The 22927-nt window shown below is 44.4% G+C and overlaps 1 protein-coding gene across 2 annotated transcripts; it reads right to left on the reverse strand.

Annotated features, from left to right (window-relative positions):
• Nucleotides 1-1230: 1230 nt before the first annotated feature.
• ADSL (adenylosuccinate lyase) lies at nucleotides 1231-19552 on the reverse strand. Of its 2 annotated transcripts, none has more exons than XM_025459054.3 (13): nucleotides 19322-19551; nucleotides 15553-15756; nucleotides 13561-13605; nucleotides 12660-12739; nucleotides 8016-8187; nucleotides 7756-7802; nucleotides 7006-7096; nucleotides 6307-6376; nucleotides 6012-6159; nucleotides 4069-4159; nucleotides 3344-3433; nucleotides 2433-2609; nucleotides 1231-1363 (listed from the first exon to the last, which is right to left on the reverse strand). In XM_025459054.3, exons 1-13 carry the CDS (start codon nucleotides 19490-19492, stop codon nucleotides 1277-1279), a joined length of 1473 nt encoding a protein of 490 aa, XP_025314839.1. In that variant the 5' UTR covers nucleotides 19493-19551; the 3' UTR covers nucleotides 1231-1276. The 2 variants fall into 2 exon arrangements, with proteins under 2 accessions (XP_025314839.1, XP_025314849.1); XM_025459064.3 differs by lacking the exon at nucleotides 1231-1363 and adding an exon at nucleotides 1496-1977 and having other exon boundaries at nucleotides 19322-19552.
• Nucleotides 19553-22927: the final 3375 nt, after the last annotated feature.

A 22927-nucleotide genomic window follows, 5' to 3' on the forward strand; every position in this document is an offset into this window, starting at 1 on the left:
TACAACTTGAGCTGAATAAGCCTGAAAATTTACTGTGGCTCTGAATTTCATTATATATTATTTTTTTCTTTTTGAAGATTTATTTACTTGAGAGAGCAAGAGAGAACACAAGTAAGAGAGGGCCCAAGCTGGGGGAGGGGCAGAGGGAGAAGCAAGCAGGGAGCCCAACATGGGGCTTGATTCCAGGACCCCGAGATCATGACCCGAGCTGAGGGCGGCCGCTTAACTGATGAAGCCACCCAGGAGCCTGAATTTCATTATGTATTCTGGCAAAACATAACTGGATACCAAAGGTATCCAACCATACTGAATCAGAGTCCAAGTTATTTTGCTAGATACAGATCAAATTTACCTTCAATAGGGGCACCTGGGTAGCTCTGTCAATTAAGCATCTGCCTTCAACTCAGGTCATGATCCTGGATCCTGGGATTGAGTCTCATATCCGGCTCCCTGTTCAGCAGGGAGTCATCTTCCCCCTCTGCCCTCCTCCCTCCTCGTGATCTCTCTCTTTCAAATACATAAAATCTTAAAAAAAAAAAAAAATTACCTTCAGAAGAGAGGACCAGGAGTTAGTTACTTCCTCAATCAAGTGAGCATATGAAATAGACCAGGCTAGTTGGACAACATGACTGAAAGAACAGAACAAGCTATGAACTACAAGTTGTGTTGCTACAAAAAAAAGAGTCCAGGGGCGCCTGGGTGGCTCAGTGGTTGAGCGTCTGCCTCTGGCTCAGGTTGTGATCATAGGCTCCTGGAGTTGCATCCCCACAGGGAGCCTACTTCTCCCTCTGCCTATGTCTCTGGCTTTCTGTGTCTCTCATGAAGAAACAAAATCTTAAAAAAAAAAAAAAAGAAAAGAAAACGGAGTCCAACACAGCATCATTTTTCTTTCCTTTTTGTTTTTGTCCTTTTTAGAGAGAGGGAGCGGCAGGGCAGGCAGTAAGAATGGCTGAGGGGGAGAGAGAGAATCTGAAGTTGGCTTCACATCGAGCACAGAGCCTGACATGGGGTTCAATCTCACAACCCTGAGATCATGACCTGAGCAAAACCGAGTTAGATGCTTAACCTACTGAGCCACCCAGGCATCCCAACGTAATTTATTTCTGCACTATAAACTCTGAAAAATGTGGAAGCACCACGCACAAGAAAAAAGAAAAGTGTATCCAATTTCAGGTAACAGGTCTTGAGATAAAATAAGGCATTAGAGAAAAATTTTCCATGACCCAGCAATAAAAGTTAACGAAGCCAACAACTTCTTGTTTAATTCTTTCCAACTCTACAGACATAATTCTGCTTTCACCTTCATTACACTTTCATATGGTTTTAGCAGGGGATATACCTCCTCTTCTAAGAATCTCTGCACCTGCCAAAGAGGAAAGCAAATGTCAGACAAGAGAAAATGTAAAGACAAACTTTGATAGCTTTTTCAGTATCAGTTTATATTACTGAGAAATAATTTGATAAAACTCTTACTTCACCACTGAACTTCTATTTTTCTCAACTGCCTTTCAGAAATCTGTCCCTAGATATCTGGCAGTTCAACCCACCATGCCCACATGTGCTTCCACACAAACCAGCCCAGTCTGTTCTTTTAGTTGGTCTTCCCATTGTCTACCCTGTTCTCCAAGCTAAACTCATCACTGCTTCTTCCCTCCTCTTCATTCAACAAGCTGCCAAGGGTTAACTCTCTAAATGGCCCTGCAATCTCCTCATCTGCAACTACCACCACCTTGGCTCAACACCCTTGTCATCTACTACGTGGCCGCCTACAGCAGCTTCCTTGCTGGTCTCCTACCTCCAGTTTGTCTTCCAACTTTAAATCCTGTAACTAGGGCAGCCCCGGTAGTGCAGTGGTTTAGCGCCGCCTGCAGCCCAGGACGTGATCCTGGAGACCCTGGATCAAGTCCCACATCAGGCTCTCTGTATGATGTCTGCTTCTCCCTCTGCCTGTGTCTCTGCCTCTCTCTCTCTCTGTCTCTATGAATAAATAAATAAAATCTTTTAAAAAATAAATAAATCCTGTAACTACATCTGGACACTTGCTGCTCTAGCAAAACCCAAATGATTGTAGTTTCTCTCCCATGAAAAACATCTATGTATTTACCAACTCCTACTTGTCCCTAAGATTCAGCTTAGATGTCAAGTCTTCCAAGAAGTCTTTCCCAACCTCTATTGTAAGGCTGTTCTACTTCTTTGGGAGTTGGTAAACCGTCCAACTCTTGATTTTTGGCTCAGATTATGACCTCAGGGTTGTGGGATTGGGCTTTGTGCTAGGTGGGGGCCTGCTTAGGATTCTCCCTCTCCCTCTGCCCCTCCCCAGCACCCTCCCCTCACTTGCTCTCGCTCAAAAAATTTTAAAAATTAAAATAAGAGCATTTTAAAAAGAGGGCATTTGGAGAAGCTTACAGCACCATGGAAGTGCCAGTGCTTACCTGTCGGGATGCACAACCTGTAAAAGAAGATGGATCCAGTAGACGGTCCAACTGGGAGTGAATGGGACTAAAGTAGGCATCAGCCTGGATTCGCTCTATGAGGTCATTGTCACCCCCTTCCTCCTTGACCACAGCAGCTGCCTCCTGGGAAAGCACTCTGATTTTCTCATGGCAATCCTAGAAAGACAGTGAGGTATTGTTGGTTCATTTACTAAGAGGGCATTTGAACATCTTAAGAAGTCATCCAACACCACATCCATGCTGTCTATGTATGGCTGGTACACAAAGCCCTTCCAGGCTGAGGTGGTTCCTCTCACAGTCTAACTCCAAGAAGATCTTGACCCTCTGATCATATCTGAGGATGAACCTGAAATAAATGCCCATCCTGTGCTGGCCTCTCTAAAGCTTCATAAACCATGTGTGCTTGTGTCCTGCCCACTTCCCATCCTTTTCTATTGGAAATTCAGACCTAATTCCCTCACTAGGAGTGGATCTTTCTACAGGTGATTAAGTGATTCACTTTTAACGAACCAAGTTCACCACAATCACCCTCCAGAGAAAAGCCTGTTCTACAGCAGAATATGGTCACTGTTCTCTTCCAACACCATGACTGAGGGTGATGACAAGAATGCTTTCACTCTTAAGGAAGAACAGGACTGAGCAGCCCCAGTGGCTTAGCGGTTTAGTGCCACCGTCAGCCCAGGGTGTGATTCTGGAGTCCCAGGATCGAGTCCCATGTTGGGCTCCCTGCATGGAGTCTGCTTCTCCCTCTGTCTGTGTCTCTGCCTCTCTCTCTCTCTCTCATGAATAAATAAATAAAATCTTAAAAAAAAAAAAAAAAAAAAAAAAAAAGGAAGAACAGGACTAAAGGTGCAAACTTCCACTCATCCACGCATGAGGATTTAACAAACCTGGCGGTTACCCCCAGATTTCACCATGGCCATGATGATGTTCTCTGTGGCCATGAAAGGTAGCTCTTGCCGAATGCGCCGCTCAATTACCTAGAAGAATGAACGGAGGGCTAAGATGGTTCAAGGTTATAAAGTCATACATACAGTAAAAGATCTAGTGCGACAATACACACAAGGACATGAACTGCCTTATTTATGAAGACAGAGAGTAGAATGGATCGTTTTCATCCACACTGTATTTTTCGGTTTTCTTTCTAATCCAAAGTATTACTTTGATTTAAAAAAGGAATATTGATTTAAACAAACTTTTGAAAGTTGCTTCATTTGAAAGATTTCTAAAACCTGAACTTTGCTAAATTTCATTGCCCAACCTCAAGAGCCAAGTACGCAATGGAAATGAACCCATTTGCCTCAGGTACTTAAAAACAGGCAAAGGAAATAGTCTGCCCTGCCAGTCACACCAGAGCTGATGATTCATGCTCATAAACAGTGTAAGCCAATTCAAAGTACTTACTTTTTTCTGTAAATGTGTCTATTATAGATTTCAGAGTTAGTTCTCTAGAGCTTACGTCACCACCTTAGGAATGAGCTCTGGTTGGGAAGAACTGTTGGACCAGAATGCAGCTCCCCAAACACACTCGCTATAAAGCAGAAAATATTTCACTGCCCCTCCCACATTCCAATCCTTCTCCCTAAGATTTTACTTTTTAACTGAGGCTTCTTACTTTAGGGTATACCACCAATCCTTCAGAAATGTTCTGCAACGTATTCAATATGGCATCTGCAGTGAGAAATGCCTCAGCCAAACAGATACGTCTGGAAAGCAAACAGCCAATTCAGTTATCTCTTTAAACAAATATCAATTTTAGTGAAATGTAGGGTGTGTCCCCAGAAGCTGTGTGACTTGTCATGCCACATGTACTACATGGACAATTTCCTTTAATCTCATGACTTCAGCTACCTCCATATCCTGATGACCTCCAATATCCTGATCACCCCACAAGGGGTGTCCAGATCACCTGCTTACAAGCCAGATCATATACTCCACTGGAGAGCTCCACCTGTTTGATCCCTGGGTACCTCAAACCCCAAACTGGATTCAGCCACTTTTTCACTACTTCCTGCTCACCAGGTCAAACCCACTCTTTTTCTCCCTGTGGCTGCTCCTGTCTCAGTAAATGGCACTAGCACCCCACCCCTGATCTTAATACTCTAGTCCACCACCAAGGCCAGCCAATGTGTCCCTGATTTTACCCATATCCTTCCTCTCTGATCACTGCCAGTGTAGACTTGGATTTTTTTTTTTTAAAGTAGCCTCCTAACTCATTCTAATGAGATCTATGTCCCCTTACAACTGATTCTCCAAATTGTTGCAGGGTGTTTTCGCTGGCACATCTGATTAGGTCACACCCTGCTGAAAAGTATTCAACAGCTGACTTATTTCCATAAGTGTTTTATTCCCTGGATTACACACAGATCCCAAGATAGCTAGCTTTAACTATATATCTTTTTCAGATCCCAGTACAATGCAAGCAAACCATAGTAACATGAAACTGCTTTAAAAAAGTATAGGGGTGCCTGGCTGGCTTAGTTGGCTAAGCCACTGCCTTGGGCTCAGGTTATGATCTCAGGGTCATGGATCAATCCCTGTACTGGACTCCCTGCTCAGTGGAGAGTCTGCTTCTCCCTGTACCTCCACCCCCCTCCCTGCTCCTGCTCTCTCTCAAATAAATAAAACCTTAAAAAAAAAGTATATACATAGGGGTGTCTGGCTGGCTCAGTGGGTGGAGCATGTGACTCAATCTCAGGGTTGTAAGTTCGAGCTCCACATTGCGTATAGGAATTACTTAAAAACTAAAATCTTTAAGTATAAACATAAAGCAGAAAACTATGTGTATGTTGGTACTGTATTCATAGCTACAAATTACTTCTGACCCATCTCATAACCAACCACCACAGAATCGTGACAAGACACCAGTTGATACCTCACCTGCCTTTAGCACGGTAACTAAATTCCTTTTCAAGGCTTACAGGGCTGTTCATAAATTAATTGTGATCTGTAATCGTGTCCCATCTCATCTCTTGCCACAGACACTTCATTCCCCAGTGCTACCTGACTACTAATAACTCCCTAACTATTCTTTCTCCTGCCCTTATGCTTTCATATATGCTTCCAATCTTGTTTTTTTTTTTTAAAGACCTATTATCTTTATTTATTTATTTATTTATAGAGAGGGAGCTGGGCAGGGCAGCAGGGGAGGGAGAGAATCTTAAGCAGGCTCCACACCCAGTGCAGAGCCTGACACAGGGTTTGATCTCACAACCCTGAAATCATGACCTGAGCCAAAATCAGACCTTAACCAACTGAGCCACCCAGGTGCTTCTATATCTTATCCTAAAGGTCTTTTTAAAATGCTTGTATTTCTTGGTCTTAAAGCATCACCTCCTCTGTGAAGCCTTCCCTGACTCCTCTACCGCCACTACCACTACCACAGAGATTATCTTGTACCCACTCATCCTAACACTCATCCCACTGTTCTACGTTCCTGCCTCCCTGCTATACTCCAGGCTCAGTGGGCACAGATGCTCAAAACATCCACTTGCTTCTCCTCTTCTGGTCTTCCCCCCACCTTGCTGTACATGTACATGGCATCCCCCTTCTACTGACCGATTGGCACTATCATCCAGTGTGCGCTCAAACCACTGCACAGATGCCGTCTGCAGTGGGTCCATGATAAGGGTCATCAGGTGCCGGGCAAGACTGCAGCACCTCTCTGAGCGCATAGGATTCCGCTTGTAAGGCATCGCACTTGAGCCTGCCACATACAAGGAGGAGAAGCAAAGGCAGAGAGACTTCAGAGAACAATGAGTGCCCAAGTATGCTGCTGGGTGAACTATTAACACACCACTCACAGGCCTCCTAGCATCTCTGTAGTGCTCCCATATCTTCACAGAACACTCACCAATCTGCTGTTTTTCAAAGGGTTCCTCCATCTCCTTGAGGTTTGCCAGGAGTCGTATGTCAGTACAAATCTAGGAGGAAAGGGCCACAGGCATCGTCCCACACTGCTGGTGCACAGGACTCTGGGAGCAGGCTAGCCTGATGGAGGAGGTGAGCACATCCTCTCCAAGAGTTCCCGGAGAGTAATAGCTCACTCAGACTTCCGGCTCCTGAAGAGCAGGGATAACAAGTAAGGGAGCATGGAAACACTTCTGTGAAACATTGCTGAAGACAGAGCAAGGAAAGACAATGCAAGATGAGCTTTAGTGTAAACACTGGAGCTAGTCTTGCCCTTTAATGTACCTTAATTTAAAAGGTATTACCTACAGACCCCAGATGGTGAAAATGAAGTTTGACATCTCTTGAGAGATGTGACTAAATAAAGGTCCAAGGCCAGGCAGCCGGTGTGGCTCAGCGGTTTAGCGCCGCCTACAGCCCAGGGCGTGATCCTGGAGACCCAGGATCAAGTCCCACGTCAGGCTCCCTGCATGGAGCCTGCTTCTCCCTCTGCCTGTGTCTCTGCCTCTCTCTCTCCTCCCTGTGTATTCTCATGAATAAATAAATAAAATCTTAAAAAAAAAAAAAACCGAGGCCAATACCATCTGTCTGAGGTGTGCAAAGCTCTCAGCTCCACTCCCAACAAACTGCTACCACCACTCACCTTGTGCACGGATGCCCCCAAGCTAGCCAGCACAGACAGCACCTCAATATCTACTTTTCGTGTGTAAGTCTGCCCTGTGATGATGAAAGCCCTAGAAATCAATTGAAAAGAACTGTAAGTGAAAATATTTCAGTGCCTGGCTGAGAGCATGCAACTCTTGATCTCAGGGTTAAGTCTGAGCCCTCTATTAGTGTAGAAATTACTTAAAATCTGAAAAAAAATTTTTTTCTTCAAAATGTGACTGTGTCAAATAAATGAGCAAAAACACATCTTAAGCAAAAGCTTGGTCTCACTGATATACTTAGTCACACTGAGCCCAGATGACCTCAATGATATGTTCCTGGGACAAACTGTTCTTCCACCCTTTTTACTAACCCCCAGACCCAAGAAGGAAGCATGGGCCTGTGTACCCAAGTCCTGCCACACAGCCTGATGGAAATGACTGGAAGGAGGAGCCATGGTGAAACCTTGTGGCCTTCAGTGGAAATGATCAGATTTAGATGAACCCACTGGAGAACCTCGACATGGGTGAGATTATCCTAAAAATCTCAGAAGTAAACACTTGCCTTCTCCTTGTAGACTACAAAAAGATAAAATCTAGACTATAAGAAAATAAAACCCAAGCCAGAGATAAAAGGAAACGGGTAGAGGACAAAGGAAGAAAAAGTTAGGGTCAAATCTATCGGTCCACTGAACACAAGCCTTCCATCACTCAGGAGGGAAGCCAACGCTTTTCCCCCATTTACCTACCTATTAAATCCGGCCTTTTCTGTTACCATCTTGTCAAGCTGCTCTACCTTGGAAGAAAAAGACATTTCTGTAGAAGTCCAAGTATGACCAGTTATGAGAGCATCTCCATATCCTGCCCAGGTTTCAACCCTTGGTACCCGTTCCAGTCCAAAGACTCCACTTGTCCCAAAATCAATCTCTCCTCCTATCCTGAAGGTCAGCTTTATCTCTGATGCTCTCACCACTGAGTTTCCATGTCCCCCGGGCTGCTCTCAGAATACCTTCTGTTCATCTCCCTCGAAGAGCTGCAGGAAGCTGGCTTGAGTGCCAGTGGTGCCCTTTACTCCTCGGAAGCGCAGGTCATCTTGGACACGCTTTAGGTTCTGGAGATCCATGCAAAGATCCTGAATCCAAAGACAGCAACGTTTCCCAACTGTGGTCAGCTGAGCAGGCCTGAAAAAGACCCAAAAAGGACACATGGAAGTCTCAAACCAAGAACTTACTTCATAAAAGCTTCACTGCTTCTTCAAATAAACTGCTACCTCTGGAAAGGGGAAGAATTAAAGAGATAGAGAAACCAGGGTAAACAAAACCAGAGCTAAGAAGTTTCAGCAAATAAGGATCATTCATAAAATTTCATTGATTATAAAACTAAAGGTCTCCTAATATGCTTCTTTATCATCAAGAGGCAATGTAAGGGCAGGGACAATGTCTGTCTTGTTTGTTCCCAGACTCTGGCAAGTTAAATACACTCAGGTAACAAATATTTATCAAGTATCCAATGTGTTCTGGTTTTGAAAATACAACAAATAGGGTACCCGGGTGGCTCAGCGGTTTAGCGCCGCCTTCAGTCCAGGTCGTGATCCTGGAGACCCAGGATCAAGTCCCATGTCAGGCTTCCTGCGTGAAGCCTGCTTCTCCCTCTCTCTGCCTGTGTCTGTGCCTCTCTCTCATGAATAAATAAATAAAATCTTTAAAAAAATATGAAAATACAACAAATAAAACAGACAAGGCTCCTATCCAATGGAGTTCATATTGTGATGTAAACAAGTAAACAAAGTAACTATTGATTTTTTTGTCAGAAATATGAAAACATAAAATGAGGACACTGGAGAATGCTACTCTAGACTGCCAGTAAAGGAAAGCCTCTGTGAGACCAGATCTGATAAGAGGTTAGCCATGCTGTGGAGAACCCCAGAACACACACAACAAGGGATTCTAATGTAACACCTGGTGGCTTTGCTCCCTGTTCCAAGTCTAAATCAATCCCTTGTAGGTCTGTTCCTGAACACAAAACTTAAATTATGAATACACTGCAATAAAGCTGGAGTTCTAATACATGACCTAGCTCATCCCTGATGCATTTTCTCTCCCACTAGGCTAATGACACAAACAGCTGGCAACATGAAGGAACACCACAAGCACAATATATCCCTAAATATCATAGTAGTTTTCTATCTAATTCTTGCTAATAGATTACTAGTATAAGCGAATGGCTTTGCCTGGATCTGTTCACAGCAGCACTGTACATAACAGCCACAAAGTAGAAACAACCCAAATGTCTATTAACTGAAGAATGGACAAACAAAATCTGGTATATCCACCATTCTGGCTATAAAACAACAACAACAACAACAACAACAAAAAAAAAAACCCTACATGCTACAATATGGATGAACACTGAAAACATTATATTAAGTGAATAAAGCCAGTTATACCAAGATGAATATTGTATGACTCTATTTAAATAAAATGTCCAGAAGAGGCAAATCCATAGACAGAAAATAGATTGTGATTGCCAGGAGGAGACATTGATTGCCAGGAGGGAATGGGAGTGATTGCTAATGGGCATAGGTTTTTTTTTTGAGGGGTGATGGAAATATTCTGAAATTATGTACTGGTGACTTTGTAACTCTGTAAATATACTAAAAAGTCACTAATTACGGGCACATAGTTGGCTCAGTCAGTTGGGCATCCGACTCTTGATTTTGGCTCAGGTGGTGATCTCGGGGCGGAAGGATTGAGCCCCATGTCAATCTCAAGTGGAGAATCAGCTTGAGATTCTTTCTCCCCCTCTCCCCCTGCACTTCTCCCCACTTGCTCTCTAATAAATCTTTTTTTTGTTAAGATTTTATTTCTTTGATAGAAGGAGGGAAGAGGGAGAGAGAGAGAAAGGGGGGAGGGGAGGAGGAGAAGGGAGGGAGAGTGCACGCTCACAAGAAAGGGAACTGGCAGGCAGAAAGCAGAGGTAGAGGTAGAAGCAAACTCCCCACTGAGCAGGGAGCGCAATGCTGCGGGCTTGATCCCAGGACTCTGGGATCATAACCCAGAGCTGAAGGCAGACGTTTTACCCACTGAGCCACCTAAGCACCCCTGAAATAAATCTTAATAACAGCAACACTAATTGTGCACTTAAAAAGGGTGAATTTTTTAGTATGTGAATTATATCTCAATAAAGTTGCTTCCCCTTTTATTATTTTTTAAATATTTTATTTATTTATTCGAGAGAGAGAGAGAGAGAGAGAGAGAGAGAGAGAAAGATGGCAGGCAGAGACACAGGCAGAGACAGAAGCAGGTTCTATGCAGGGAATCTGATGTGGGACTCGATCCTGGGTCTCCAGGATCAGGCCCTGGCCTGAAGGCAGTGCTAAACCGCTGAGTCACCCGGGCTGCCCCCTGCTTCCTCTTTTTAAAAAGGTTTATTTATTTGAGAGAGGGAAAGAGCGACATCTGGGTGGCTCAGTGGTTGAGCATCTGCCTTCAGCTCAGGGCGTGATCCTGGAGTCCTGGGATCAAGTCCCACATTAGGCTCCCTGCAGGAAGCCTGGTTCTCCCTCTACCTGTATCTCTGACTCTCTCTCTGTGTCTCTCACGAATAAATAAAATATTTAAAAAGAGAGAGAGAGGGCAGCCCTGGTGGCTCAGCGGTTTAGCACCACCTTTGGACCAGGGTGTGATCCTGGAGACCCAGGATCAAGTCCCATGTCAGGCTCCCTGCATGGAAGCCTGCTTCTCCCTCTGTCTGTGTCTCTGCCTCTCTCTCTCTCTGTGTCTCTCATGAATAAATAAATAAAATATTTAAATAAATAGAGAGAAAGAGAAAGAGAGAGAGCAGGGGGAGGTGCAGAGGGAGAACAAGAACTCTGAAGCAGACTCCCACCACACAGGGAGTCTGACAGAGGGCTCAATCCGAGGACCCTGAGATCATGACCTGAGCCAAAATCAAAAGTCAGCCGCTATACTGACTAAGCCACACAGGCACCCCCAACCTTTTTTAAAGTGTACTCCATGCTCAACATGGGGCTTAAACTCACAACCCTGAGGTTGAGAGTTGTATGTTCTACAAACTGAGCCAGCCTGGTGCCCCAAAGCTGTTTTTTAATTACAGGGACTGACCTATACTGAGATGATACCTATGCATCGATACTTTTTTTTTTAAGATTTTATTTATTTATTCATGAGAGAGTGAGAGAGAGGCAGAGACAGAGGCAGGGGAGAAGCAGGCTCCTCAAAGGGAGCCTGATGTGGGACTCGAGATTCTCTCTTCCCCGGGATCACACCCTGAGCCAAAGACAGATGCTCAACCGCTGAGCCACCCAGGCACCCTTCATCAATACATTTTCTAAGTGTTTAAGGCCTACTAAAACTGGCAGCAGGTACCTCTCATCACACTATACCCAGAGGAATACTGGGATGCGTGCATTCTCTGATCACTCTCCAATAGTCATAGGAGAGGAAGAGAAGTTACAACTCAGGTAATGCCAGGAAGCCAGCAGAAGGCAATATGTGTCATGGCCAACCCCTACACACTGCACAATGACTCCTCATGAACAATTTCTTCAGGTTTCTGCTACCAATAAATGCATGCCCTAACTTTGATGAAGATTAAACTCAGCAGACTTTCCTAAATTATAGACAATAATATCCTTGTTGCAATAGCAATATCCCATCAAAACCTAAGGCAGATGTTAACACACCACTACTGAAATACCATCATTAGAAATCTGCTACTAATATTCCAAAAATGACATTCTCGGTTTTGAAAAGGATTTTATCATAAAAATGCTTGCACATTTTAAAAATCAAAAATACAAAATATAGGGAAAATTTTAATTATCCTATTATCCCATAAACTAGAGAAATCAATATTTACATCTTGATGTAATTTCTTCCAATCTTTGTACAATCTACCATGTGCAATTTTTTCCCATAATGTTAACCTGAGCATATTTCCACAATATTAGTCTTACATGCATCATTTAATGGCTGCATATTATTCCAGCCTATAACCATACTATATACTTTACCTTCTTGAATTACTCTATCATTGTGGCCATTTAGATTGTTTCCAATGCTTATTATCAAAACTAGTATTTTGGGCAGCCCGGGTGGCTCAGCGGTTTAGCGCCACCTTCAGCCCAGGGCCTGATCCTGGAGACCCGGGATCAAGTCCCATGTCAGGTTCCCTGCATGGAGCCTGCTTCTCCCTCTGCCTGTGTCTCTGCCCCTCTCTCTCTCTCTCTCTCTGTGCCTTTCATGAATGAATGAATAAAATCTTTAAAAAAAAACAAAAAAACAAAAAAACTAGTATTTTAACAAACATCTTTGTACATAGGCTTTTTGCAAAATTTAGATTACTTTCTTGGGCAAGAGTCTCAAAAATGGAAGACTAAATCAAGGAGCATGAATGCTTTCTAAGGCTCTTGATTCATGTCTCCCAATGTTCCCCAAATGAACTCTTATGAGTATAGCTTCTCAGATAGGGACAAGGTTCATTCTTCATAAGCATCCCAAGTTATTTGCTTAAATTATGTTTTGAGAGTCTTCACCTCCAGGCTTCCATGGAGAGGGGAAACTGAAGGAGGAAATGAAAGTCAAATGCACACAAACAAGCCCACAACCCAAGAAGTAACCATATCACTTACTGGAAATGTGTGAAACCTAAGGTAGGAAGATCAGCTCGTTCCTTAGCAAAGTCAGCAAGCCGAGAGATCACTCTAGCAAGCTATAAGAGAGACCATGTAGTAAAGAGTAAGTTTAGGGTGCGCTTGTTACATAATCAGGAACTAAACTTTTAGACAATTTAATAAAAAATTAAATCTCTAGCCTGTGAAAGGCAGAGGCATTATCTTTTCATCTTTGTATCTCAAGGTGCCTTGAAAAGGGCAGCCCTGGTGGCGCAGCGGTTTAGTGCCGCCTGCAGCCTGGGATGTGATCCTGGAAACCCAGGATCGAGTCCCACATCAGGCTCCCTGCATGGAGCCTGCTTCTCCCTCTGCCTGTGTGTCTGCCTCTCTCTCTCTCTCTGAATAAATAAATAAATAAATCTTAAAAAGAAAAATAGTGCCTTGAAGAGTTCAGAGTAACCAGTGTTCAACCAATGTTGAAACTGGGCTTCTCAACTAGCTGCCTACCTTTCTATTAGCAACCCTCTGTGCAAGCCAGAAGATGTTAACAGAAGTTGTTCTTTTCAGATTATGGTTTTAAAAGCACGCAACCTAGACAGTCGTGCTTCTGGGATCTCTGAGGAACAACTACCAAAAGACGACTTATATACTCATGCAGAAAAACAGGACAAAATCATAAATCTGACCCACCTATTTCAACAATAAGCTGCTGGCTAACTTCCTTCATTTAAAAAGCTGTGTTTTAAAAAGCATTCACTTAGCACATTTTAACCCAAAGAGAGACAATTAGTTCTACAGAGGAGATACAGGATCATTCATCTGAGTAAAGGAGAATCTATTTAATATTCACATTGCACTGATTTATTAGGAAGTGATGCCCATCTCCTATCATGGGGAACCCAGGGCTGGCAAACCTTACCTTTGGCAAGAGCAGGTCAATCGCATTTCTAAGAATAATCAGGTCCTGCAAAGGAAAATGTAGTGGTCTCATATTAGACAGTTTTGCCCAAACAATATTATTACATAACACTTTTAGGCCATCACAACTGGGCTTCTCAGCTAGCTGCCTACCTCACTATTGCAACCCTCTGTGCAAGCCAGAAGATGTTAACAGAAGTTGTTCTTTTCAGATTGTGGTTTTAAAAGCACGCAACCTAGACAGTCGTGCTTCTGGGATCTCTGAGGAACAAAACCCTTATGCTAGTAAAGGCCTATATATGTGGTATCTAAAACAACTGGAAAACAGTTACAGGGCAACCCTCATCCAAGATACTGTGACGATGTCCAGGTCAACAAGCTCTAGATCTTCCCAAAGAGGAGTGCCTGAGTCTCTGAGAAGCTTCCCGGGGGCACATTTCATTAGTTTCACCTCCTTTGTTCACATCTATAACCACTAACAACAACAAAAAGACATGAATCGGAACATCAAGGTTTAGGAAATCTGAAGCCATTCTGGAGGGAAATAAGAGATTTATTTCAGGCCAGTCGGGGAGATAGTAATTGCTGGGCCCGACCTCACACGTAAAACAACTATATTCCAAGTAAGATGACTGTTGTTCTTTCTTTAGCTGCCCTTAATTATGTACCACTTGAGACTACAAGTATTTGGGGCAACTTAAAAATTAGTGGCTTCTGGGGATCCCTGGGTGGCTCAGCAGTTTAGCACCTGCCTTTGGCCCAGAGTGTGATCCTGGGGTCCCGGGATCGGGTCCCACATTGGGCTCCCTGCGTGGAGTCTGCTTTTCCCTCTGCCTGTGTCTCTGCATCTCTCTCTCTCTGTCTCTCATGAATAAATAAATAAAATCTTAAAAAAATCAGTGGCTTCTTTCTGAATTGGAAGCATATCTGGGATCGAACTTCTGGTCCTACAGCACAGTGTAAGAGCACAGCTTTGAAGTCATTTTCCCCGGACTTGTATCCTCCTAGCTGTGTGGCATTAGGCACGTTCTTCAGCCTCTCTTTAAGTGTCCTCAGTTGTAAAGACAGGGTTCATAAACCCAGATCCAAAAGACTACATACTCTGATTTCATTTATATGTTATTACCAGAAAAGGCAAAACTACAGAGGAAGAGAACAGCTCAATGGTCGCTTGGGCTGGAAAGCAGGAGTGAGGACTGACTGCAAACAAGCAGGAGAACTTCTCAGAGTGAGGGATGTGTCACAAAACTGGAGTGAAGAATGTACTGCATAAATTTACTAAACTCATTGAATTATACATTTAAGATGGGTAAATTCATGGTATGTAAACAACACCTCAAGAAGCTATTGAAAAACAGAGCTAAAAGGTGGCACTGGGCTAGCTCAGTTAGTAAGATCGTGTGGCTCTGGATTGCAGGGTTGTGAGCTCGAACCAAATGTTGGGTGCTGGGTCTACTTAAAATCTTTAAAAAAAAGAATAGAGACAAAAGCAACTCTCTTATGGTTGTTGTGAATAAATGAAGCAACACGTACAAAGTGCTCAGAATACTGCCAAGCACCAGTAAACTCTAGGAAAATGTGATTATTACTTTTTCATGTTTGACAATAAGCTGCTTCTACTAAGTGTTTTGTGAAAGAACCATAATGAATAAAAAAAGAATAATTATGTAATCCTTTCTTTTTTTCAGAAGTACAGCAAAGGGTTATAAAGGACTTTGGAAAGAAAATCCCTTTGGACAGTTACCTTGCCACTAAAACACTACAACCTCGACTTATGTCCAGCCAACCAATGCATAAACAATATCTGCTGGCCTTATTTTATGGAGGTCATTAGGGGCTTATAGTTTAGATTGGAAAGATAACTAAAGCAGAAAATTCCTGAATTTAGGATACTCCCTAAAACTAAAGATCTATGGAGTCACTTCCTCAAACTAGACAAAATCAAATAAAATGTATAAATCCTAAGTGGAAACAAAACAACAGAGGCTCCTACTGTATTGTCTCCAACATAGCAGGAGGTGGCACCAAGATGAATTATGGCAGCAGCTTTCTGGCAGCAGTGGCCAAACGTATGCACATGAGCCATCACATCATGTCGCAACTGTTTCTCTTTCTCAGCTGCCATCTTGAAGTCGATGTTGTCCAGATTTGATTTCATCTCCTGGATTTGTTCATCTGTGATAGGCAAACCCAATGCCTGCAGAACAAGCAAAACAAAATAAATAACCTCAAGTGTCACAATGACTTGAAGTGACACCAAGAAAAAAACTGGTTCATATTAGCATTTATGCTCCACCTCCCAATTCTTCTTCTTCTTTTTTTTTTTTAAAGGACGAGTTCAGAGGTGAATGGAGATGAGAATCCAGGGGTTGAGGAAGACCTACCTGGAGCTCTGAGTCATGCCCTTCTTTATTTTTTTTTTTTTAAGATTTTATTTATTTATATGGTGGGGGAGAGAATAAGCAGAGGGGAGGGGCAGAGGGAGAGGGAGAAGTAGACTCCCCACTGAGCAGGGAGCCTGATGCAGGACTCAATACAGAGCCAAAAGCACTCAACTAACTGAGTCACCCAGGGGCCCTCCACCTCCCAATTCTCAAATTAAAATTTGGGGCGGGGCTCTGGGTGGCTCAGTTGGTTAAGTGTCACCAGCTTTTGATTTCAGCTCAGGTCATGATCTCAGGGACTTGGGACTGAGCCCTGCAACAGGCTCCCTGCTCAGTGGGGAGTCTGCTTCTCCCTCTCTCTTTGCTACGCCCTCTTGCCACCTCCCTCACACACACACACACCCTAAAATAAATAAATCTTTAGAAAAAAATAAAAATAAAACTTGAAGTAGCTAAAAGCACACGGAGGAGGGCACAATATTCTTTTTCCTTTTTTAAAAAAGATTTTATTTATTTACTCCAGAGAGGAAGAGAGAGAGGGAGAGAGCAAGCACACACATGGGGAGGGACATAGGATTTTAGTATATGTGCTGCCGAAGCGAGCACGGGAGGGACATAGGAAAAGAGAATCTCAAGCAGACTCCACAGACTGTGGAGCCCCACCCATGTGGGGTTCAATCCCATGACCCTGAGATCACAACCAGAGCAGAAACCAAGAGTCAGATGCTCAACCGACTGAGCCACCCAGATGCCCTGGAGGGCATGATTTTCTTAATGAATCATGGCAAATTACATTCTAAGTAAACACCAAAAAAACAATATAATTCTGATCTTTGTTCACTCTGCCCTTATATCACTGCCTGGCTCATGGCTCACATGTTTTGGTCTCTGGGCTCAAATATCATCTCCTCAAAGAGGTCTTTCCTGACTCCACTGTGAAACATCCTTATCTCATTCATCTATCCCTTTAGCCTAAATTTATTTACAGCAGTTATAACCAAATGACATTTTTACAAATCTATTAGCCTGTCCCTCCCCCTAGAATGTATACTCCCCTAAGGAGAGCTTGTATTTATTGCATACCCCTTAGTGCTTGGCCTGTAAGTGTCCTACGTGTGGGATCTAGGCCACAGCTTTACATTTGAGCCAAGTGGATCTACTTAGAGAAATGAAAATTAAGAAAGTTGCAAGCGGTTTTGCCAACAAATTACATACAGCAAATATAGTAAAGCCAAAAACTTTTACAGAATGTCACTGAGAAAATAAACACATCAACATCTTACATTCTTCCATCACTGGAAAAATTGGGCTAGCAAAAAACAGCTTGCAGCCCACAGGCCGCTCAGAACCCAGGATTCAAGTTAATACACAGACTGGTGAAATTCATTCAAACCTCACTGGAGGGATGCCTGGGTGGCTCAGCGGTTGAGCGCCTGCCTCCCGCCCAGGGCGTGATCCTGGGGTTCCGGGATCAAGTCCTGAGTCAGGCTCCCGGCATGGAGCCTGCTTCTCCGTCTGCCTGTGTCCCTGCCTCCTTCTCTTTCTCTGTGTTCCTCATGAATAAATAAATAAAATCTTTAAAAACAAACAAACGTCACTTGAAACTCTAAAGCATTGGCCCTGGGGAGGATCTTGCATGTTAGGCCTATCTTGTTCAGGATGGTAGCTACTTGCCAGATGTGGCTGTTTACATTTAAAGTGATTGAAAATAAAAAGTAAAAATTCAGTTCTTCAGTCACACTAGTCATATTTCAAGAGCTCAGACACCACATGGGCAGAGCAGCCTTGGATTGTTAGCCAGTGGGTAGGGTATCTCAGGGCTCCTCCCAAAGCAAAGCAGCAGGGGGCGGTGTGGCCAAACTGCTTCCTACCCCGACGCAAGGCATCTTGTTAAAATTCATCCCCTACTCCAGCTTTTCTGCATTTCTCCTAATTTCTTACTCAACTTTTTTCTTACCTACTAAATTATTATGCAATTTATGCTCATTTTGACACCCTAACAGATAATCCAAACGCAGGAGATTATACCAAAATTGTATGCATTTCAGGCAATGTGTAAACTGGGCAGAGGAAAGAACACATATTTAGAGGACCCTACATTTCAATTCCAGCCAGAAGACATTTACTAGCTATGGTGATCCTGCAAAGGCTTCGGGCGCCACTATCCTCATCTATATCATGGAGTATCATGTGAAAGAGAAAAGAGTACAAGCCAGTACATGATAAATCACAACACACTATCAATGTCCTCCTCTACCCATTATCGTTATCAGAGCCAATAGTTTATGAAGGCTTTCTGTGCCTCCATTCCACCATCTGTCAAACATCTGTAAAACAGGACTTATCATACAATGTTGTTTTGAAGATTAATGAGCCATTAACACACAAGGTCTTAAGACAGTGTCCGGCGTAGTAGGCATGATAAAAAGTGTCCACTATTATTAGGTCACTTAATTTTCTGGAGCACAGTGAGGCGAGGGGGAGAATCCAGGAAGAGTCTCCTGTTTGGGGAGTTGCGCTGTATCTCGGTCCCAGGCACTACTCACATTGTTTCCATGTTTACTGATGTCCTTCCAGAGGACACTCCCATCTCGCCTGTTGTGGCACTTTCCCCCTGAAACTTTATAGCTCTCTGGATCACCTTCAGTTTCCTTCGACTCCTCCGGGAAGGCCCCTCTGGAGCTATTTCTGAAAGCCTTGGGCTACATAACTCTATGTGCAGCTCTCATGAGAGACCCCAGAAACCCAATCTAATAATCCCCGACCCTGATTCTCCCGCCTCGGGAAAGCGGAACGCAGCCGAGTGGAGCGGGCAGTCCTGTCACCAACTACGCTGAGGCAAGTGGGGAAGACGAAGTGGCCAAGCGCTCAGGCTCTGCACTGAGGCAGGTTCACACCCTGGTCAGGGGCAAGTAACGCGCTCGGCTATCATGAGGCTTGCCCTCTCCCACAGAACGTGGGGCAGGCACCACCAGGCGTGCCAAGTCTTTATGGGTTAAACGGGAAGAGATGCGGGAAGAAATTAGCGCAGCACAACAGCACGTAGCGAGCGCTCGGTGTCCGTGGCCGGCGGAGTATTCCTGCAGGAAGGGCCGAGATACATCCTTAGAACCGCGGCGTGCATTTCTCGCCGCCGCCGCCGCCGGGTCTCTAACTTCCCTGAGTCAACACAGGGGAGGCAACAGGTGTCGACTCCCGGGCCTCCTGCCCTGACCTTCCTGCGGCCACAGCTCCTCAGGAAAGGGACACTCGGCTGAAAATAGCAGCGCAGCTGCCCCCAAGGCCCGGGCTCCCGCCCCCGCTCGGCGCCGAGCCCCGCACGTGCTGGGGCGTGCCCTCCCCGTCCGTCCCTCCCCTCCCCTCCTCGCCGCGCGTTACCTGCTCAGCCTCCGCCAGCCACAGCCAGAGCTGCCGCCAGGTCCGGAACTTGCACCTGTCGCTAAACATGAAGCACATCTCCGGGCTGGCGTAACGGGAGGCCAACGGCGAGCAGTAGCTGTCGTGCCCGCAGGCCGCCTGCTGCCCACCGCGGTCCCCAGCCTCCGCCATCCCCAACACGCTACCCTACTGCAGGAGGTAGGACCAGCGGGGGCGTGGAGCGGAAGTGCGGGGCGGGACTTCCTCCATTTGGAGGCGGGACTTCCTCCCTTGGCCCCGCCCCGGCGGTTCCGGGAGACCTGAGAGCTCAGAGCTGTCTGTGGCGCTTCTCCTGCTTGCTGCTGAGTTTTGACGAGTTTCTCTTCGTGTGCAAGAAATATGTGTAACGTTCCATAAGTTAAGTAGCCACTCTGTGCCTCAGTGTCCCCATCTGAAAAAAGGCCTGCCTTTGGTGCAATGCACAGAGTTAGTGCTCAATAAATGCTAGCCAATCTTATGGTCCCCATTTTGCAGGTAGCAAAACAAAGGCACGGGCAGCTTGTGTGTCCTGAGATTGTTCTGGTGGACGGGGGAAAGCTAGAAGTTGAATGCAGACAGGCTCCAGACACTCGGTTCTTAGCAGTTCCAAATGTACCCCTTCTTTGCTACAGTGGCAGGCACTGTGCTGCTTTGAAATAACCTATTTCTGAGTTCCTCAGTAGGGAGGAGACCCATGATACTTCAGGGATATTAAAAGTTGCCTATTAGGGGCGCCTGGCTGGCCCAGTCAGTATGCGACCCTTGATCTCAGGGTCATGAATTCAAGCTCCAGCTTGGGTGTAGAGCTTACTTTGGGGGGGAAAAAAGGTTGCAGATTAGATCTCAAGGCTTCGAGATCTTGCTTTTGACAAGTTTCTTTTTCTGTCACCTTTCCATCTCTGCTTTCATTTATTCATGGATTCACTCAAAACCCTATGGGCCTCTGGGATCTCCTAGATAATGAGTGAACTCCTGGCTTCTCACAGGACTCTGGTAACTCTCACCAGAGTTCAGTTTTTTTGCCTTTCCAACTGCTGGCACTCTTGGTGGGGGCAGAAATCATGTCATCTCATCACGATCAGAGATCATTACATCTTGGTCACTGTGTACCTGGCCCCTAGCACAGGATCTAGCATAGTAGAGGTGCTCGGTAAATGTCTGCTGGATAAGTGAATGCTCCCCAAAGGAATCTAGCACAGAGAGAAATAAGGCCCACAGTAGCCAAGATTTGACTACACTTCCTCTTTCCCTACCTCTCACATTTCTTCAGTGTCCTTATTCCACGCATCCTTCATGCCTCCACCTGAACTCCAGAATTAACAGCCAGAATTGACAGCAGCACTAATTCCAGAATACCTTGGGCCATCAGAGAAGCCCATCAGTTAGTTACGTGGGTTCATCACTCAGGTCTACATCCCTTCTTGAGGCGCAGGGGCTCAGTGTTGGGAGGTGAGGGCAATTCTGGGAGGATGAAGAATATACTCCCTGGAGCTTCCCACTCTTTACAGAGTGTGTCCGCGCTGTCACTGCTTTGTTGTGCAGTGATGAGTTTACTGTTCTCACTTTCCACTGCAACTGTTGCAAACTCAACTGTCTCCTCCATCTTCCTGCCTCTGCTTCACTCTGCTGTCACTTTCACCCCTCAACAAGGAGTTTCTGCCTCCAGTCTTCTAGATGTTCATTTAGGATCTTGCTCTTTCAGTTATTTTATGTCAAATCTTTAATCTCTCTAGTTCTGCCTCCCTTCTTGTGATTTTAAAAAATAAAGTGCACAGGTCTCTCCCACTATAGAAACATCTCCACTTGCTCTGTTACCTCCTTAACATGGAAACCTCTCTTTCTGGCTGTGTTGTCACCAACTGTTCCTGGCACCATGTGATTTGCAATTACTTATCTTTCAGCACCTGGGGCTTCTCACCTGCAGGATGTGGCTGATGATCCCCAGGTGTACAGTGACGAGCAAAGGCAAGAACAGAAGCTGACTCCCTAGTTCACTGTCCGGGACTCCTGTAGTAAAAAAAAACAAAATGAAATGAAACCAAACAAACAAACAAACAAAAAACAAAACACGCTCCCTTCCCTGCTTGCTTTCTTTCTTTTTAATTTTTTTTTCTCTGCTTTCTTAGCACTGTGACACAACCTCTGTCCCCTGGTTTCCTCTAAACTACACTCATTGATCCCCAGTAACTTCCTGTAATGAACAAATCAAAAGGCCCTTATATAGGGAGATAATAGATTCGTTTGCCTATACCATATATGCATGAAGAACCACTAATATGTAATATTGTGTGTGAACTATACTTCAATATTTAAAAAAAAGAATCATTAATAAAGTCTGTGTGCTGGGGGAACATGCAGGGAATGAAATAGGCAGGGAAATAACTGGGACCCAGCTTCTTAGTGTACATCTTCCTGTCATTTTCATTTTTGAGCCCAACAATTTTTCTTTTATTCTTATACTAGATCCCCCCCTCCTTGGTTGATTCTGGTGCTTATCAATTTTGACAAGCCCTCCCCCTTGCTTTGAAAACAAAACTGTACTGATTCCCCTCTCTTTCTGACGGCTCTTTCTTTGCTAACATTTTCCCTTCTCATTGCTGGAAAAGGAAGCAGTGGGAGTTTTCTCAAGATTTAACCCACCTTTCCTCCCCTTGGAAACTACTTGCACATTTGTAAGGCTTGCCTTCTGAGTCTTCAGGTTCTCTAAAGCTTTGGCTCTTGAACTTCAAAAGAAACCTAGACACTTCCAACTGGTTGTCACTGTTACCTAAATTAACATTCCTAGGTCAGGAGTCTTACTTTAAAAAAAAAAATCTAAGTTGGCTCCACACCCAACATAGGGCTTGAACTCACAACTCTGAGATCAAGTTGCATGCTCTACCGACTGAGCCAGCCAGGTGCTCCTCTGTCCTTTCTTAAACAAATTCTTTTTTTTTTTTTTAAGATTTTATTTATTTATTCATGAGAGACACAGGCAGAGGGAGAAACAGGCTCCATGCAGGAAGCCTGACGTGGGACCTGATCCCAGGTGTCCAGGATCACACCCTGGGCTGAAGGCAACGCTAAACCACTGAGCCACCTGGGCTGCCCCTTTCTTAAACGAATTCTTGATGTAATGTATTACCCATTAGGATCATTTATTCTGCAATTGTGTATATTGTGTGCCAGGCATTGTACTCAGCACTGGGATAGAGTGGTCAGCTGATGAGGCTGCAGTGGAGGGGACAAAGGTGAAAAGAGAGGGAGGTAAATTTGGAGAGATGGAAGCCAGAACAGGAGACCCTTGTTGGAAACAAGGATATTTGGGTGTTTTATTCTAAGCAATGGAAAATCACTAAAAGGCTTGAGTGATGGAAGATGACTTAATCAGATTTATGTTTTGAAAATATCCCATTGTAATGTATGGAATGGATTGGGAGCAAGGAAACTGAGGTGAATAACTTGTGAGAAGCCAGTTGGGCTAATGCCATGGACTAGATAAGACCTAAGGGTGTAGGTGATCTAGCTTGGATAACAAAGTGCAGAGGAATCAAAGAAAGGGAAGAGATTAAGAGGTATGCGCAATACGTCTTAGTCGTCTTAGTCACA

The sequence above is a fragment of the Canis lupus genome, chromosome 10 (assembly GCF_003254725.2).
Source record: "Canis lupus dingo isolate Sandy chromosome 10, ASM325472v2, whole genome shotgun sequence".
In the NCBI taxonomy this organism is placed as follows: domain Eukaryota; kingdom Metazoa; phylum Chordata; class Mammalia; order Carnivora; family Canidae; genus Canis; species Canis lupus.